The sequence below is a fragment of the Triticum urartu genome, chromosome 2A, assembly GCF_056163025.1.
Source record: "Triticum urartu cultivar PI428250 chromosome 2A, HENAU_Tu73, whole genome shotgun sequence".
Classification (NCBI taxonomy): Eukaryota; Viridiplantae; Streptophyta; class Magnoliopsida; order Poales; family Poaceae; genus Triticum; species Triticum urartu.
In genome coordinates this window covers 455,183,885-455,204,375 of record NC_141874.1, presented here as the reverse complement: position 1 = coordinate 455,204,375, position 20,491 = coordinate 455,183,885, and the positions used below count along the sequence as shown (strand labels likewise).

The window sequence follows — 20,491 nt, the reverse complement described above, 5'->3', positions numbered from 1 at the left end:
ATGATTAGTTCATCGTTCCTGATTCAGCCTATTATGAATGAAACATGTTTGCAATGACAATTAGAGATTATAGTTGCCCATGCCATGCTAAATTATCTAGGAGTTTATAATGGTTTACCTTGCATGCCAACATGCTATTAAAATGGTTGTGATGTGGTATGATAGGGTGGTATCCTCCTTTGAACGATTCGAATGGCTTGACTTGGCACATGTTCACGCATGTAGTTGAAACAAAATCAACATAGCCTCCATGATATTTATGTTCATGGTGAATTATTTCCTACTCATGCTTGCATTCAGTGTTGATTAATTTTAACGCATGTTCATGACTATTGTCACTCTCTAGCTAGTCGCTTCCCAGTCTCTTTCTAGCCTTCACTTGCACTAAGCGGGAATACTGCTTGTGCATCCACTTCCATAAACCCCAAAAGTTATTCCATATGAGTCCACTATACCTTCCTATAAGCGGTATCTACCTGCCGTTCCAAGTAATTTGTATGTGCCAAACTCAAAACCTTCAAATGAAATTATGTTTTGTATGCTCGAATAGCTCATGTATCAACTAGGGCTGTCTATATCTTCCATGCTAGGCTGGTTATTCTCAAGAGGAGTGGACTCCGCTCCTCATTCATGAGAAAATGGCTGGTAACCGGGATGCCCAGTCCCATGCTTAAATTAAATTAATTGCAAACAAAACTCCCCCAGGGTTGTTGTTAGTTAGAGGCACCTGTTGTTTCGGACAAGCCATGGATTGATGTTTGTTGGTGGTAGGGGACTATAAACTTTACCATTCTGTTTGGGAATTGCCTATAATGTGTGTAGCATGGAAGATATCGAGATCTCTCGGTTGTTTTTTTTTGAATATTTACTATGGGGTAAAACCCCACAGCCCATTTTATTAAAAGAAGAGAAGGTCCAACAAAATACAAAGCACTAAGAGAGTGCCAAAACAAAAAAAAGAGTCCTATCTAATACTTACCTATAGTTACAAAGGGTCATGACCCAAGGCAAGAGCTGATGCTAACCTATATTTACAGAAGGGCATTGACCCAAGGTATGAGTTGAGCTCTAACGCTAACGCTAAGCCTATGAGCCAAAAGAAGGATATCATGTATAAAATTGCACCTCCAAGTGGCAAAACGAGCCTGCTCCCCCCTAAAGATCCTCCCATTTTTGAGGATCCAAATATTCCATGCTGCTGTGAGCATCACTTCAAAGAAAAAAAAAGGTGGCCAAAACTGGTTTTGGCACTGGAAACACACTCCTGGGTACTAGACCCCTGGGACCAGTTAATCTGAAGGTAGTTCCACACTCTGGAGCTGAAATTGCACTGGAAGAACAAGTGGGATCTGTCCTCATGGACATAAGCATTACATATAACACAAAGATTATCCTCATCTTGGGACCTCCAGTGTCTTCGAACCAACATATCTTTGGTGTTGAGTTTATCAAAGAACAATAACCAACCAAAGACTTTAATCTTCATTGTGCATCTGCTCTTCCATAACCATTTGCATGTCGTAATAGTGGGCATATTAGAGTGCATGATAGTATAGAACCCTTTGGCCGAAAAAGACCCAGATTTGGAAGGCCACACCCACTGATCAGGAAGTAGAGGATCTCTTTGCAAGTTTAGCAGCCAGCCTTCCAGAATTGTTAGCTCTGCAGTAGCTTGTTGGGAGATGGGCAGGTAGAACATGGAAAAAAGGTCCTGGGTCTGAAGCACATCCCTGACTGAGACCTTATCATCAATCACAAAAGAGAACAACCTAGGAAGCCTCCTTACAAGGGGCATGGAAGAGACAGCCACATGCCATGCATCATGCCAGAACATAGCAGTGTCCCCCATGTTAATATGAACAGAAGCAATGGCCATGTAAGAATCATTTACCTTGAAAACATCCCTCCACTAGAAAGATCCAGTCAATACAGTTGCCTGAGGAATAATGTTGTCATAGTAGGAATCCCAAATTAAGGATACCCAAGGAACATCATGCTTATTGTAGAATTTATGTAGATGTTTCATAAGCAGCCCCTGATTTTGAATATTTAGATTGAGGATGCCCAGCCCACCCTTATCTTTAGGCCTGCAACCAGGTCCCAAGCTGCCAGAGATTGCTTAGGTGTGTCTGTATTTCCTCTCCAAAGACATTACCTGAAGATCCTATCCAACTGCTTGATGATTCCAAGAGGTATATGCAAGGTGTAGAGGAAATAGATTGGCATGGAAGTTAGAACTGAAGTCAACAGTTGCAACCTAGAGCCCTGGTTAAGCATTGCAGAACTAGCAGAGAGCCTTCTTTCAATATTATCCACAAGGGGGAGGAGATCCACAATTCTGGGTCTGGTGGTACCAAGGGGTAGTCCAAGATAAGTAAAAGGGAGTTCACCTGTCTTGCATCCCAGGAGAGCAGCCAACCTGAGGGCCTCATCATTAGATATATTCAAAGGTATCATAGAGGACTTGGCAAAATTCACCTTGAGACCAGTAGACTGTTGGAACACAGCCAATATATTCCTGAGAGCCACCAATTGTTCCTCCACAGCAGGCAAAATGATGATTGTGTCATCTACATATTGGATAATTGGGTAGTTAGGATCATGGGATGATATTGGGAGTGTCAGAGACCCTTGAGCCAACATATGGTTGACCACAGACTGCAACAGATCAGCAGCAATAACAAAAAGGAGAGGTGACAAAGGATCACCCTGTCTGACCCCACACTTACATCTAAATTGCTTCCCTGGAATGCCATTCAGTAAAACAGAAGATGTCCCAGATGACAGAATCTCCCTAACCCATGCAATCCACTTGCTATCAAAACCTTTATGATGAAGGACTTATAGAATTACCTCATGCTCCACTGTATCAAAAGCCTTGGCAAAGTCCAGCTTAAGGATTATGATTGGTCTTTTTGATTGCTTGCATTGATGAATGTACTCAAATCCCATGCAAGGCAATCCTGAATGGGCCTACTTTTCAAAAATCCATACTGGTTCTTATGAATGCATTGCAAAATTACCTTTTGCAACCTATTTGCCAACAGTTTGGTGAGGAACTTCAGACAACTGTTTGTAAGGGAAATGGGCCTGAAATCATCTGGTCCCTCAGGAGAAATCATCTTGGGAATAAGGGTGATGAGTGAGCCATTAATGTTCTCCAAAGATAGCTCTCCATCATAAAAAGCCTGTATGAGCATCAAAAAATCCTGCTCAATGATAGGCCAGCATTTCTTAATAAACATGCCATTAAAACCATCCGGTCCAGGTGCTCTGTCAATGGGTAGCTCCTTTAAAACCTTGTTTATCTCCTCCTGTGAGAAAGGAGCAGAGAGTACCTCCAACCCATCGACTGGCTGAATCAACTGTGGGAGATCAAATCCCATGGTAATGCCTTGAGCATGACCCATCCTATTCTTAAAATAAGACCATAAAATTCCAGCCATTTGTGTATGATCTGAGACTGGATCATTCTCATCAACCCTAAGACTAGCAATTGCATTTTTTTCTCAATCTTTCTGAGGCAATTGCATGAAAAAACTTTGAATTTTCCTCACCCACCTTGATATATTTGATTGTACACCGCTGTTTCCAATAAATGTAATGAATACGCAGCAAGTTCTCATGGTGCAACTTAACTCTCTTTCTAAAATTAAACTCAGGAGTTGTGAGCGGCCTCCACTCCTCAAGCCCATCAAAATGCAGAATTACCTTGGCACAATTCAAAGTCGGATGTTTAATGTGAGAGAAATTTTTGCTCCACGCTTTGAGGTCCATTCGTAACCGTTTGAACTTCCTGGAGATAATTGCAGCCGCAGACAAGTCAGAAAAAACCGGAGCCTCCCAAGACCTCTTGACACAATCCATAAAGCCTGGCATGTCAACCCAATAATTCTCAAAACGAAAAACCCTAGCTTTTGGAATGGTTGTGTCAATGGATACCACGCATGGCACATGATCAGACGAGGTTTTCGCTAGGGGGAGTACCATAGTGTTTGGGTAAATGGAAGTCCAATCCGATATTGTAAAGAACCAATCAAGTTGCTCCAGCAGCGAGTTTTCCTGCATATTGGACCATGTATACATTCTCCCTTTCAATGTCAACTCCAAGAGGCCCAAATGACCAATTATCTCATTGAAAAGGAAAATATCATTAACATTTCCCCCCGGAAGGTTTCTATTATCCATGGACCATATAAAATTGAAATCCCCGAGGAGTAGCCAATGTTCATCAGGTGGGATGGTCAGATGATAAAGCCAGTGAACAAAATCATCTCAGAGAGGCCCATCACAAGGCCCATAAACTGACACTAAGGTCCAGGTTTCAGCATTGTGTACTGAAGTAAAAGAAACCACAACCGAAGCTTTGAATTTCAATTAGTGTGCCAGTGAGAACACCTGAATTCTAGATGACAAGAATACCACCAGAGGCCCCTACCGAGGGAGCAAAAGCAAAACGATTGAACCGCCGTGGGCAGAAGGTTCTAATTGTCCTAATATCAAAGTCCTCACATTTGGTTTCCTGAAGGCACACAATTGAGCACTGACTCTCCTCAATTTTCGCTCTAACATCTCTCTGTCTCTCCGCAGAGTTCAGACCACGAACATTCCAGCACAAAACACGCAAGTTACGATAGGATGTACTAGCCATGATAAACTATATAGGGGAGATAATCTAGCCTCGGTTGTTATGTTGACAATGAAAGTATACCACTAAAAATATTATTTATCTCTATTTCAAAATCGAGCTCTGGCACCTCTACAAATCCCAGCTTCCCTCTGCGAAGGGCTTATCTATTTACTTTTATGTTGAGTCATCATCCTCTTATTAAAAGGCACTAGTTGGGGAGCACCGCTGTCCTTTGCATGTATTATTATTAGTTTACATTGAGTATGACTGTGACTGGATCTCTTTTACCATCAATTACAATGTTTAGTCGGTCCTTGAACTTCAAAGGTGCTCTGCATTTATGTTTTGCGGCCTCAGAAAGGGCTAGCGAGATACCATCTTGGTATATCATATTATGATTGTTTTGAGAAAGTGTTGTCATCCGAGATTTATTATTATTGCTCGCTAGTTGATCATGCCATTGATATGAGTAAACATGAGACCTAAGTGTTATTGTGCATATGGTTAGTTCATAATGTTCACTGAAAACTTGAATGTTGGCTTTACATATTTACAACAACAAGAGCAAACAGAGTTTGTAAAAGTTTTTCTTTAGTACTTTCAGTTTGTCAACTGAATTACTTTAGGACAAGCAAAGATTTAAGCTTGGGGGAGTTGATACGTCTCCATCGTATCTACTTTTCCAAACACTTTTGACCTTGTTTTGGACTCTAACTTGCATGATTTCAATGGAACTAACCCGGACTGACACTGTTTTCAGCAGAATTGCCATGGTGTTATTTTTGTGCAGAAATAAAAGTTCTCGGAATGACCTGAAACTTCACGGAGAATATTTTTGGAATTTATAAAAAATACTAGCAAAGGAATCAACACCAGGGGCCCACACTCTGTCCATGAGGGTGGGGGCGTGCCCCCTGTCTCGTGGGCACCCTGAGGCTCCACCGACCTCAACTCCAACTCTATATATTCACGTTCGGGGAGAAATATCAGAGAGAAGGATTTATTGCGTTTTACGATATAGAGCCGCCGCCAAGCCCTAATCTCTCTCGGGAGGGATGATCTGGAGTCCGTTCGGGGCTCCGGAGAGGGGAATCTGTCGCCATCTTGATCATCAACCTTCCTCCATCACCAATTTCATGATGCTCACCGCCGTGCGTGAGTAATTTCATCGTAGGCTTGCTGGACGGTGATGGGTTGGATGAGATTTATCATGTAATCGAGTTAGTTTTGTTAGGGTTTGATCCCTAGTATCCATTACGTTCTGAGAATGATGTTGCTATGACTTTGCTATGCTTAATGCTTGTCACTAGGGCCCGAGTGCCATGATTTCAGATCTGAACCTATTATGTTTTCATGAATATATGTGAGTTCTTGATCCTATCTTGCAAGTCAGTAGTCACATACTATGTGTTATGATCCGGTAACCCCGTAGTGACAATAATCGGGACCACTCCAGGTGATGACCGTAGTTTGAGAAGTTCATGTATTCACTAAGTGTTAATGCTTTGGTCCAGTACTCTATTAAAAGGAGGCCTTAATATCCCTTAGTTTCCAATAGGACCCCGCTGCCATGGGATGGTAGGAAAAAAGATGTCATGCAAGTTCTTTTCCATAAGCACGTATGACTATATTCGGAATACATGCCTACATTACATTGATGAATTGGAGCTAGTTCTGTGTTACCCTATGTTATAATTGTTGCATGAGGAGTCGCATCCAACATAATTATCCATCACCAATCCATTGCCTACGAGCTTTTCACATATTGATCTTTGCTTAGTTACTTTTCCATTGCTATTGTTACAATCACTACAAAACCAATACTATTACTTTTGTCACTGCTACCGTTACTTCCATATTACTTTGCTACTAATCACTTTGTTGCAGATATTAAGTCTTTCAGGTGCGGTTGAATTGACAACTCAACTGTTAATACTTGAGAATATTCTTTGGCTCCCCTTGTGTCGAATCAATAAATTTGGGTTGAATACTCTACCCTCGAAAACTGTTGTGATCCCTTAAACTTGTGGGTTATCACCACTCTTGAGCAACACCTCCCGAAGGAAGGACCAGTGGACGGTGTCATATGCTTTATGGAAGTCAATCTTGAAGAACACAACGCGGAGATGCTTGCTCCTGACCTCATGGATGACCTCGTGAAGAACAAGGATCCCATCCAGAATATACCTGCCTTTTGTGAAGGCCCACTGGTTTGGGTGCTGGATCGGAGGGCGATTAGGGCCGCCCTAGTGGCATACCCTTTCGCCAAAATCCGGAATATCACATTGAGCACTGCGATAGGGAGGAACTGCCTAATATCCGCAGCTCCCAACACCTTGGGAATCAGGAAGATGATCCCATATTTAAGTCGGGACACGTCTAATGTTCCCCTAGAAAACTCACGAAACGGGTCAAGGATGATCTCCTTGACCATCAGCCAGTAAGCCTGTAAAAATCGGATCGGCAATTGATACGTCTCCAACGTATCTATAATTTTTTATTGTTCCATGCTATTATATTATCTGTTTTGGATGTTTGATGGGCTTTAATAAGCACTTTTATATTATTTTGGGACTAACCTATTAACCAAAGGCCCAGTGAAAATTGTTGTTTTTTCCTATTTCAGTGTTTCGCAGAAAAGGAATATCAAACGGAATCTACCCGGAACGAAACCTTCACGAGGATCTTTCTTGGAAGAAACGCAACCCAGGAGACTTGGAGTACAAGTCTGGAAGTACGCGAAGCTTCCACGAGGCAGGGGCGCGCCTAGGGGGGTAGGCGCGCCCCCACCCTCGTGGGCCCCACGGAGCTCCACCGACGTACTTCTTTCTCCTATATATACGCATGTACCCTACAAATATCCAGGAGAGCCACGAAACCACTTTTCCACTGCCGCAACCTTCTGTACCCGTGAGATCCCATCTTGGGGCCTTTTCCGGCGATCTACCGGAGGGGGATTCGATCACGGAGGGCTTCTACATCAACACCATAGCCTCTCCGATGATGTGTGAGTAGTTTACCACAGACCTTCGGGTCCATAGTTATTATCTAGATGGCTACTTCTCTCTCTTTGGTTCTCAATACAAAGTTATTCTCAATGTTCTTGGAGATCTATTCAATGTAATACTCTTTTGCGGTGTGTTTGCCGAGATCCGATGAATTGTGGGTTTATGAATTTGATTATCTATGAATATTATTTGGATCTTCTCTAAATTCTTATATGCATGATTTGATATCTTTGAAAGTCTCTTCAAATTTTCGGTTTAGTTTGGCCTACTAGATTGATCTTTCTTGCAATGGGAGAAGTGCTTGGCTTTGGGTTCAATCTTGCGGTGTCCTTTCCCAGTGACAGCAGGGGCAGCAAGGCTCGTATTGTATTGTTGCCATCGAGGATAAAAATATGGGGTTTATATCATTTTGCTTGAGTTTATCCCTCTACATCATGTCATCTTGCCTAATGCGTTACTCCGTTCTTATGAACTTAATACTCTAGATGCATGCTGGATAGCGGTCAATGTGTGGAGTAATAGTAGTAGATGCAGAATCGTTTCGGTCTACTTGACATGGACGTGATGCCTATATTCATGATCATTGCCTTAGATATCATCATAACTATGCGCTTTTCTATCAATTGCTCGGCAGTAATTTGTTCACCCACCATAATACATGCTATCATGAGAGAAGCCACTAGTGAAACCTATGGCCCCTGAGTCTACTTTACATCATATAAGTTTCCGATCTATAGTTCTAGTTTACTATTTAGTTTGCAATCATTCTTTTCCAATCTATACAATAAAAATACCAAAAATATTTTATCTTATTATCTTTATCAGATCTCACTTTTGCAAGTGGTCGTGAAGGGATTGACAACCCCTTTATCGCGTTGGTTGCAAGGTTCTTGATTTTTTGTGCAGGTACTAGGCGACTTGCGTGTAGTCTCCTACTGGATTGATGCCTTGGTTCTCAAAAACTGAGGGAAATACTTACGCTACTTTGCTGCATCACCCTTTCCTCTTCAAGGGAAAACCAATGCATGCTCAAGAGGTAGCAAGAAGGATTTCTGGCGCTGTTGCCGGGGAGATCTACGATCAAGTCAATAAATACCAAGTACCCATCACAAACTCTTCTCCCTCACATTACATTATTTGCCATTTGCCTCTCGTTTTTCTCTCCCCCAATTCACCTTTGCCATTTCATTCACCCTTTTTCGTTCGCCTCTTTTTGCTTGCTTCTTGTTTGCTTGTGTGTTGGATTGATTGTTTGTCACGATGGCTCAAGATAATACTAAATTATGTGAATTTTGCAATACCAACAACAATGATTTTATTAGCACCCCGATTGCTCCTATTACCGATGCTGAATCTTGTGAAATTAATGCTGCTTTGTTGAATCTTGTCATGAAAGATCAATTTTTTGGCCTTCCTAGTGAAGATGCCGCTACCCATCTAAACAAATTTGTTAATTTGTGCGATATGCAAAAGAAGAAAGATGTGGATAATGATATTGTCAAATTGAAGCTATTTCCGTTTTCACTTAGAGATCAAGCTAAAACTTGGTTTTCTTCTTTGGCTAAAAATAGTATTGATTCATGGAATAAGTGCAAAGATGCTTTTATCTCTAAGTATTTTCCTCCCACTAAGATCATCTCTCTTAGAAACGATATTGTGAATTTTAAGCAACTTGATCATGAGCATGTTGCACAAGCTTGGGAGAGGATGAAATTAATGATACGTAATTGCCCAACACATGGTTTGAATTTATGGATGATTATACAGAATTTTTATGCTGGATTGAATTTTGCTTCTAGAAATCTTTTAGATTCGGCCGCATGAGGCACTTTTATGGAAATCACTTTAGGAGAAGCTACTAAACTCCTAGACAATATTATGGTTAATTATTCTCAATGGCACACCGAAAGATCCACTAGTAAAAAAGTTCATGCTATTGAAGAGATTAATGTTTTGAGTGGAAAGATGGATGAACTTATGAATTTTTTTGCTAATAAGAGTGTTTCTTCGATCCTAATGATATGCCTTTGTTTGCTTTGATTGAGAATAATAATGAATCTGTGGATGTGAATTTTGTTGGTAGGAACAATTTTGGTAACAACGCGTATAGAGGAAATTTTAATTCTAGGCCGTTTCCTAGTAATTCCTCTAATAATTATGGTAATTCCTACAACAACTCTTATGGAAATTTTAATAATATGCCCTCTGATTTTGAGACTAGTGTTAGAGAATTTATGAATTCTCAAAAGAATTTCAATGCTTTGCCTGAAGAAAATTTGCTTAAGATTGATGAGTTGGCTAGGAACGTGGATATAATTTCTCTTGATGTTGATTCTTTGAAACTTAGATCTATTCCACCTAAGCATGACATCAATGAGTCTCTCAAAGCCATGAGAATTTCCATTGATGAGTGCAAAGAAAAAACCGCTAGGATGCGTGCTAAAAAAGATTGCTTTGTGAAAGCGTGTTCTTCTAGTTTTCATGATAATAATGATGTAGATCTAAAAGTGATTGATGTGTCTCCTATTAAATATTTGTTTTATATTATGAATCTTGATAAAGATGGGACTGGAGATGTGTCAACTTTAGTTAAAAGGCATCCCAATGATTCGGAGTTTTTAGATCTTGATGCTAAAATTAATAAAAGTGGGATTGAAGAGGTCAAAACTTTACATAGCAATGAACCCACTATTTTGGATTTCAAGGAATTTAATTATGGTAATTGCTCGTTGATAGATTGTATTTCCTTGCTGCAATCCTTGCGAAATTCTCCTCATGCTTATGATCAAAATAAGGCTTTTACTAAACATATCGTTGATGCTTTAATGCAATCTTATGAAGAAAAGCTTGAACTAGAAGTTTCTATCCCTAGAAAACTTTATGATGAGTGGGAACCTAGTATTAAAATTAAGATCAAAGATCATGAATGCTATGCTTTATGTGATTTGGGTGCTAGTGTTTCCACGATTCCAAAAACTTTGTGTAATGTGTTAGGTTTCCGTGAATTTGATGATTGTTCTTTAAATTTGCACCTTGCGGATTCCACCATTAAGAAACCTATGGAAAGAATTAATGATGTTCGTATTGTTGCAAATAGGAATTATGTGCCCGTAGATTTCATTGTTCTTGATATAGATTGCAATCCTACATGTCCTATTATTCTTGGTAGACCTTTCCTTAGAACGATTGGTGCAATTATTGACATGAAAGAAGGAAATATTAGATTCCAATTTCCGTTAAGGAAAGGCATGGAACACTTCCTATAAATAAAATTAAATTACCTTATGAATCTATTATGAGAGCCACTTATGGATTGCATACCGAAGATGGCAAATACCTAGATATATTCTTGTTTTTATGCCTAGCTAGGGGCATTAAACGATAGCACTTGTTGGGAGGCAACCCAATTTTATTTTTGTTCCTTAATTTTTGTTCCTGTTTAATAAATAATAATTCATCTATCCTCTGTTATGATTGTGTTTTTATGTTTTAATTAGTGTTTGTTACAAGTAAAGCCTTTAGGATCTTCTTGGGTGATTGTTGTTTGATCTTGCTGAAACAAAACAGAAAGTATGTGCTCACGAGAATAATTTTCATTTTTTTACCAGAGAGAGATAAAATACCAATTCCAACTGCAGTAGATCAATATACAAATTATTTAGGTCATCCTAATTTTTCAGAATTTTTGGAGTTACAGAAGTACTTGAAACCTCCAGATTGCTACAGACTGTTCTGTTTTTGACATATTCTGTTTTTCGTGTGTTGTTTGCTTATTTTGATGAATCTATGGATAGTATCGGGGCGTATGAACCATAGATAAGTTGGAACACAGTAGGTTTAACACCAATATAAATAAAGAATGAGTTCATTACAGTACCTTAAAGTGGTGATTTATTATCTTATACTAACGGAGCTCATGAGATTTTCTGTTGAGTTTTGTGTTGTGAAGTTTTCAAGTTTTTGGGTAAAGATTTGATGGATTTTGGAATAAGGAGTGGCAAGAGACTAAGCTTGGGGATTTCCAAGGCACCCCAAGGTAAAATTCAAGGACAACCAAAATCCTAAGCTTGGGGATGCCCCGAAAGGCATCCCCTCTTTCGTCTTCGTCTCTCGGTAACTTTACTTGAGGCTATATTTTTATTCACCACATGATATGTGTTTTGCTTGGAGTGTCTTGTATGATTTGATTCTTTGATTTTTAGTTTACCACAATCATCCTTGCTGTACACACCTTTTGGGAGAGACACACATGAATCAGAATTTATTAGAATACCCTATGTACTTCACTTATATCTTTTGAGCTATATAGTATTGCTCTAGTGCTTCACTTATATCTTTTTAGAGCACGGTGGTGGTTTTATTTTATAGAAATTATTGATCTCTCATGCTTCACTTATATTATTTTGAGAGTCCTTTATAACATCATGGTAATTTGCTTTGGTTATAAAACTAGTCCTAATATGATGGGCATCCAAGCTAGGTATAATATAAACTTTCATATAAAGTGCGTTGAATGCTATGAGAAGTTTGATACTTGATGATTGTTTTGAGATATGAAGATGGTGAAATTAGAGTCATGCTAGTTAAGTAATTGGGAAATTAGGAAATACTTGTGTTGAGGTTTGCAAGTCTCGTAGCATGCACGTATGGTAACCATTGTGCGACAAATTTGAAGCATGAGGTGTTCTTTGATTGCCTTCCTTATGAGTGGCGGTCGGGAACGAGCGATTGTATTTTCCAACCAATCTATCCCCCTAGGAGCATGCGCGTAGTGCTTGGTTCTGATGACTTGTAGATTTTTTTCGAATAAGTATGTGAGTTCTTTATGACTAATGTTGAGTCCATGGATTATACGCACTCTCACCCTTCCATCATTGCTAGCCTCTTCAGTACCGTGCATTGCCCTTTCTCACCTCGAGAGTTGGTGCAAACTTCGCTGGTGCATCCAAAACCCATGATATGATACGCTCTTTCACACATAAACCTCCTTATATCTTCCTCAAAACATCCACCATACCTACCTATTATGGCATTTCCATAGCCATTCCGAGATATATATTGCCATGAAACTTTCCACTGTTCCATTTTTTATGACACGCTCCATCATTGTCATATCGCCTTGAATGATCATGTAGTTGACATCGTATTTGTGGCAAAGCCACCGCTCATAATTTTTATACATGTCACTCTTGAATCATTGCACATCCCGGTACACCGCCGGAGGCATTCATATAGAGTCATATTTTGTTCTAGTATTGAGTTGTAAATAAATAGAAGTGTGGTGATCATAATTATTAGAGCATTGTCCCGTGAGGAAATAAACAAAAGAGAAAGGCCAAATAAAAAAAGAAGGCCCAAAAAAAGAAAAAAAGAAAAAAGATGAGAGAAAAAGAGAGAAGGGGCAATGTTGCTATCCTTTTTCCACACTTGTGCTTCAAAGTAGCACCGTGATCTTCATGATAGAGAGTCTCTTATTTTGTCACTTCCATATACTAGTGGGAATTTTCATTATAGAACTTGGCTTGTATATTGCAACAATGGGCTTCCTCAAAATGCCCTAGGTCTTTGTGAGCAAGCAAGTTGGATGCACACCCACTTAGTTTCTTTTGTTGAGCTTTGATACATTTATAGCTCTAGTGCATCCGTTGCATGGCAATCCCTACTCCTCGCATTGACATCAATTGATGGGCATATCCATAGCCCGTTGATTAGCCGCGTCAATGTGAGACTTTCTCCTTTTTCTGTCTTCTCCACACAACCTCCATCATCGTATTCTATTCCAGCCATAGTGCTATGTCCATGGCTCGCGCTCATGTATTGCGTGAAAGTTGAAATGGTTTGAGAATACTAAAGTATGAAACAATTGCTTGGCTTTTCATCGGGGTTGTGCATGATGGGAGCATTTTGTGTGACGAAAATGAAGCATGACCAAACTATATGATTTTGTAGGGATGAGCTTTCTTTGGCTATGTTATTTTGAGAAGACATAATTGCTTGGTTAGTATGCTTGAAGTATTATTGTTTTTATGTCAATATTAAACTTTTGTCTTGAATCTTTTGGATCTGAACATTCATGCCACAATAAAGAAAATTACATTGAAAATTATGTTAGGTAGCATTCCACATCAAAAATTATGTTTTTATCATTTACCTACTCGAGGACGAGTAGGAATTAAGCTTGGGGATGCTTGATACGTCTCCAACGTATCTATATTTTTGATTGTTCCATGCTATTATATTATCTATTTTGGATGTTTAATGGGCTTTAATATGCACTTTTATATTATTTTTGGGACTAACCTATTAACCAAAGGCCCAGTGCAAATTGCTGTTTTTTTGCCTATTTCAGTGTTTCGCGGAAAAGGAATATCAAACGGAATCCAAATGGAACGAAACCTTCACGAGGATCTTTCTTGGAACAAACGCAACCCAGGAGACTTGGAGTACAAGTCTGGAAGTCCGCGAAGCTTCCACGAGGCAGGGGGTGCGTCCAGGGGGTAGGCGCGCCCCCCACCCTCGTGGGCCCCATGGAACTCCACCGACGTACTTCTTTTGCCTATATATACCCATGTACCCACAAAACATCCAGGAGAGCCACGAAACCACTTTTCCACTGCCGCAACCTTCTGTACCCGTGAGATCCCATCTTGGGGCCTTTTCCGGCGATCTGGCGGAGGGGGATTCGATCACGGAGCACTTCTACATCAACACCATAGCCTCTCCGATGATGTGTGAGTAGTTTACCACAGACCTTCGGGTCCATAGTTATTAGCTAGATGACTTCTTCTCTCTCTTTGGTTCTCAATACAAAGTTCTCCTCAATGTTCTTGGAGATCTATTCGATGTAATACTCTTTTGCGGTGTGTTTGCCGAGATCCGATGAATTGTGGGTTTATGAATTTGATTATCTATGAATATTATTTGGATCTTCTCTGAATTCTTATATGCATGGTTTGATATCTTTGCAAGTCTCTTCGAATTATTGGTTTAGTTTGGCCTACTAGATTGATCTGTCTTGCAATGAGAGAAGTGCTTAGCTTTGGGTTCAATCTTGCGGTGTCCTTTCCCAGTGACAGCAGGGGCAGCAAAGCACGTATTGTATTGTTGCCATCGAGGATAAAAAGATGGGGTTTATATCATATTGCTTGAGTTTATCCCTCTACATCATGTCATCTTGCCTAATGCATTACTCCATTCTTATGAACTTAATACTCTAGATGCATGCTGGATATCGGTCAATGTGTGGAGTAATAGTAGTAGATGCAGAATCGTTTTGGTCTACTTGACACGGACGTGATGCCTATACTCATGATCATTGCCTTAGATATCATCATAACTATGCGATTTTCTATCAATTGCTCGGCAATAATTTGTTCACTTACCGTAATACATGCTATCATGAGAGAAACCACTAGTGAAACCTATGGCCCCCGGGTCTACTTTACATCATATAAGTTTCCCATCTATAGTTCTAGTTTACTATTTATTTTGCAATCTTTATTTTCCAATCTATACAACAAAAATACCAAAAATATGTATCTTATTATCTTTATCAGATCTCGCTTTTGCAAGTGGCCGTGAAGGGATTCACAACCCCTTTATCGCGTTGGTTGCAAGGTTGTTGATTGTTTGTGCAGGTACTAGGCGACTTGTGTGTAGTCTCCTACTGGATTGATACCTTGGTTCTCAAAAACTGAGGGAAATACTTACGCTACTTTGCTGCCTCACCCTTTCCTCTTCAAGGGAAAACCAATGAATGCTCAAGAGGTAGCAGCAATCCATCGGGGCGTGGGGCCGAGGCCGGGTTCATGTTTTTGATAAAGGCCTCCACCTCCGCGGCATCAAATGGGGCAAGTAGGGCCGCATTCTCCTCTGGAGAGATTTGTTGGTCAGGCGATCAAATATGGTCGGCAAGGGCGACCCCCCCCCCCCCCGAGGGCGCCCCGCAAATAATGACTTGTTGAAGTCGTCAACCAGCAAGCGGATAACCTGAGGGTCTTGAAACAGTTGGCCACCTTCCCATAAAAGGGGATTGGAGCATCGACGCCTACGGCCATTAGCGATGGCCTGGAAGTAAGCTATGTCGTCACCAAACAGCACCCAATTTATAGAGCCCCACTGGCGCCAAAATTCCTCCTCCTTGGAATAGATCTCCATTAGAGAGTCTTCCAGATTGTATCTATGAGCCCACTCTTCAGCGAAGATCCCTGAAATATCCGCGTGAACGTCAAGGGCATGTATCTCCTCGAGGAGGGAAGCCTTTTGGATCCGAAGATCCCTCCCAATATTTGCACCCCAACCTTTCATGAACTGCCTAGAGCGCCTGGACAGATGATGCCATTCATCCAGGATCAACATCTGCCTATGGGGCTCGGCTAACGCCGAGACCCAATGAGCCTGGACGGCTGCCATAAAGCCTGGCTGCCAGAGCCAGAAAGCTTCAAAATGAAACCTGGTGGAGGGCGGGGTCTCTCATCCCTAGATGACAAGAGAAGGGGAACATGGTCGGACCCAATGCGAGTAATAGCCTGAAGAGAAGCCAAGGGGAACTGAAGCTCCCAGTCAGGAGAGACGAACACATGGTCCAACACACTAAGGGTTAGGGAAACCTGTCGATTGGTCCAGGTAAGTCTTGCCCCGACCCTGTCCAGATCGGGAAGGCCTAAGTCCCCAACCCAGTCGTTGAATCGTCGAATCTCCGCAAGATCGACACTCGAGTTACTCTTTTCCTCAGCGGAGCGGAGGATGTTGAAGTCTCCTCCTACCACTACCGGCAGGGTCGTGGAGGCAATCTTGGAGTGGAGCTCGGCCAAGAAAGCGGCCGAGCGACTATGGTCGGCCGGGCCATAGACCACGATGATCTCCCACTTAAAGTTCATATCACGTTCCCATACTTCCATGCTGATGAAGTGGGATCCACGATCCATGGATCCCACCTCAAAGGTGGCATCCTTCACACCTAGAAGGATGCCACCGGAGTGACCTATCACTCCACTAGATGGCAACCAGTGCCATGCGAATAGATGTCTACTAAGGCGCTCAAGTTCTATGAGAGAGAACTCAGTGCGCATTATTTCTTGGATTGCTACCACATCAATGGACTCATCGCGCATGTACTTGATAAGGTGCCTGCGGCGACCATCGTGACCGAAGCCCTGCAGGTTCCAAAATAGAGCGTGCATGATCACTCGCCTAACGGGTCCTCCCTGGACCCTACGGTAGTAGTAGCACTAAGGGCCCGACGCAACTGGGCGGTACGAGAACGCGTTCGACCACTAATCTCACGCGGGTCGTCCGCCAGGCGGCCCCGACCCCCACCTCGGCGGGGCGTAGGGGGAGCCTCTGCGGTTACTGCCGCCTCGCGAGCCCGAGTGGTCGCGAGATGGCTCTCCAAAATCATCTTGGCCTGGAGGGACGCAAGCTACTCTAAGACCGGCCCCTTCTCGCCACGGAAAACTATAGCCGAGTCGGCTGCGACCTGGGCCAGATGGCCAAGTGGAACACCAGCAAGAGCGGAGAAGGAATTGACGCAAATATCATCAGAATCAGGACAAGGAGCCTGGGAGTCGGACGGACCTGTGTCGAGGTTGCGGATGGCAGCCCGTCGTGACGCCTTCTCCACCGCAGTCGGTGAGGCCCCCGCCAGCCGAGGGGCTGCCTCGATCCGGCACTCTTCCGGGCCAACGAGGCCAGAGTAGAGGGCGAGCGATGGCGGCCCCGGCCCTTGGGCGGCCTGGACGACAAGGGAGAGGAGGTGGCCGCAGGACCGGTCTCCAGAAGAGCCATCGCCGAGGGATCCTCCCGGACGGGCATGATACATCTCCGCCGTATGTACTTTTCCAAACACTTTTGCCCTTGTTTTGGACTCTAACTTGTATGATTTGAATGGAACTAACCCGGACTGACGCTGTTTTCAGCAGAATTGCCATGGTGTTGTTTTATGTGCAGAAAACAAATATTCTCGGAATGACCTGAAACTCCACGGAACATCTTAGAAAAAACAATAAAAAATCTTCGCCAAAGATGAAGACCAAGGGGCCCACACCCTTCTCACGAGGGTGGGGGCGCCCCCCTACCTCGTGGGCCCCCTGTTGCGTCTCCGACTCCAACTACACCTCCATATATTGAGTTTCGACGAGAAAAAAATCTGAGAGAAGAAATCATCGCGTTTTACGATACGGAGCCGCCGCCAAGCCCTAAAACCTCTCAGGAGGGCTGATCTGCAGTCCGTTCAGGGCTCCGGAGAGGGGGATTCGTCGCCGTCGTCATCATCAACCATCCTCCATCACCAATTTCATGATGCTCACCGCCGTGCGTGAGTAATTCCATCGTAGGCTTGCTGGACGGTGATGGGTTGGATGAGATTTATCATGTAATCGAGTTAGTTTTGTTAGGTTTTGATCCCTAGTATCCATTATGTTCTGAGATTTATGTTGCTATGACTTTGCTATGCTTAATGCTTGTCACTAGGGCTCGAGTGCCATGATTTCAGATCTGAACCTATTATGTTTTCATGAATATATGTGAGTTCTTGATCCTATCTTGCAAGTCTATAGTCACCTACTATGTGTTATGATCCGGCAACCCCGAAGTGACAATAATCGGGACCACTCCCGGTGATGACCATAGTTTGAGGAGTTCATGTATTCAGTATGTGCTAATGCTTTGTTCCGGTTCTCTATTAAAAGGAGGCCTTAATATCCCTTAGTTTCCAATAGGACTCCGCTGCTGAAGGAAATATGCCCTAGAGGCAATAATAAAGTTATTATTTATTTCCTTATATCATGATAAATGTTTATTATTCATGCTAGAATTGTATTAACCGGAAACATAATACATGTGTGAATACATAGACAAATAGAGTGTCACTAGTATGCCTCTACTGGACTAGCTCGTTAATCAAAGATGGTTATGTTTCCTAACCATGAACAAAGAGTTGTTATTTGATTAATGGGATCACATCATTAGGTGAATGATCTGATTGACATGAACCATTCCATTAGCTTAGCACCCGATCGTTTAGTATGTTGCTATTGCTTTCTTCATGACTTATACATGTTCCTATGACTATGAGATTATGCAACTCCCGTTTGCCGGAGGAACACTTTGTGTGCTACCAAATGTCACAACGTAACTGGGTGATTATAAAGGTGCTCTACAGGTGTCTCCAAAGGTACATGTTGGGTTGGCGTATTTCGAGATTAGGATTTGTCACTCCGATTGTCGGAGAGGTATCTCTGGGCCCTCTCGGTAATGCACATCACATAAGCCTTGCAAGCATTGCAACTAATGAGTTAGTTGTGAGATGATGTATTACGGAACGAGTAAAGAGACTTGCCGGTAACGAGATTGAACTAGGTATTGAGATACCGACGATCGAACCTCGGGCAAGTAACATACCGATGACAAAGGGAACAACGTATGTTGTTATGCGGTCTGATCGATAAAAGATCTTCGTAGAATATGTAGGAGCCAATATGAGCATCCAGGTTCCGCTATTGGTTATTGACCGGAGACGTGTCTCGGTCATGTCTACATTGTTCTCGAACCCGTAGGGTCCGCACGCTTTAGGTTTTGATGACAGTTATATTATGAGTTTATGCATTTTGATGTACCGAAGTTTGTTCGGAGTCCCGGATGTGATCACGGACATGACGAGGAGTCTCGAAATGGTCGAGACATAAAGATTGATATATTGGAAGCCTATATTTGGATATCGGAAGTGTTCCGGGTGAAATCGGGATTTTACCGGAGTACCGGGAAGTTACCGGAACCCCCCGGGAGGTATATGGGCCTTAGTGGGCCTTAGTGGAAGAGAGGAGAGGTGGCCAGGGCTGGGCCGTGCGCCCCTCCCCCCCTAGTCCGAATAGGACAAGGAGAGGGGGCCGGCGCCCCCCTTCATTCTCTCTCTCCTCTTTTCCCCCCTCCTGAATCCTATTCCAAATAGGAAAGGGGGGAATCCTACTCCCAGAGGGAGTAGGACTCCTCCTGGCGCGCCCTATCCTGGCCGGCCGCACCCCCCTTTTGATCCTTTATATACGGAGGCAGGAAGCACCCCTAGAGACACAAGTTGATCCACGTGATCATATTCTTAGCCGTGTGCGGTGCCCCCTTCCACCATAGTCGATAATATTGTAGCGGTGCTTAGGCGAAGCCCTGGGACGGTAGTACATCAAGATCGTCACCACGCCGTCGTGTTGACGGAACTCTTCCCCGACACTTTGCTGGATCGGAGTCCAGGGATTGTCATCGAGCTGAACGTGTGCTAGAACTCGGAGGTGCCGTAGTTTCGGTGCTTGATCGGTCGGGCCGTGAAGACGTACGACTACATCAACCATGTTGTGCTAACGCTTCCGTTGTCGATCTACAAGGGTACGTAGATCACACTCTCCCCTCTCATTGCTGTGCATCACCATGATCTTGCGTGTGCGTAGTGAAAGTGCGTTATATCGACTAGAGGGGGGGTGAATAGGCGATTTTTATGAAAGTCTTCAATACGTGGAAGTTATGAAGACAAACAGTAGAGATATGCCTATTACTATGCAGCGGAAGTTAGACTACACTAGGCAAGCCATGGTCAAGTATCAACAGAGTGAAAGCACAGTGACAAATAGATGTAGTGTAATAAGGATCAGGTAGGAAGATACTATGAAGCCAAACAGATCATACACCCACGTTGTGAAGACAAAAGATAGAACAGACAAGCAATGACTTCACAACGAGTGATCAGTAAGTAAAAGGAAGTGAAGATGAAACCAGTGACTCGTTGAAGACAATGATGTGTTGGACCAGTTCCAGTTGCTGTGACAACTGTACGTCTGGTTGGAGCGGCTAGGTATTTAAACCTTAGGAC

General features: G+C 42.5%; 2 protein-coding genes across 2 annotated transcripts; both read right to left on the bottom strand.

Moving 5' to 3' along the window:
* Positions 1–2,151: 2,151 nt before the first annotated feature.
* Positions 2,152–3,386, bottom strand: LOC147985437 (uncharacterized). The gene is made up of 4 exons (XM_087541570.1): positions 3,024–3,386; positions 2,854–2,922; positions 2,730–2,744; positions 2,152–2,658 (listed from the first exon to the last, which is right to left on the bottom strand). Exons 1-4 carry the CDS (start codon positions 3,384–3,386, stop codon positions 2,152–2,154), a joined length of 954 nt encoding a protein of 317 aa, XP_087397696.1.
* Positions 3,387–16,013: 12,627 nt separating this feature from the next.
* LOC147985436 (uncharacterized) lies at positions 16,014–16,820 on the bottom strand. The gene has a single exon (XM_087541569.1). It carries the CDS (start codon positions 16,818–16,820, stop codon positions 16,014–16,016), a length of 807 nt encoding a protein of 268 aa, XP_087397695.1.
* Between the last annotated feature and the right edge of the window lie 3,671 nt (positions 16,821–20,491).

What these genes read in the sequence shown, in the direction of transcription:
- LOC147985437 (XM_087541570.1), bottom strand. Translation starts at nt 3,386, where the DNA reads ATGGGATTTGATCTCCCACAGTTGATTCAGCCAGTCGATGGGTTGGAG. An exon ending in TGGCAAATAGGTTGCAAAAG is followed by an intron (nt 2,923 to 3,023) that starts GTAATTTTGCAA and finishes CATCAATGCAAG; the next exon opens with CAATCAAAAAGACCAATCAT.
- LOC147985436 (XM_087541569.1), bottom strand. Translation starts at nt 16,820, where the DNA reads ATGCACGCTCTATTTTGGAACCTGCAGGGCTTCGGTCACGATGGTCGC.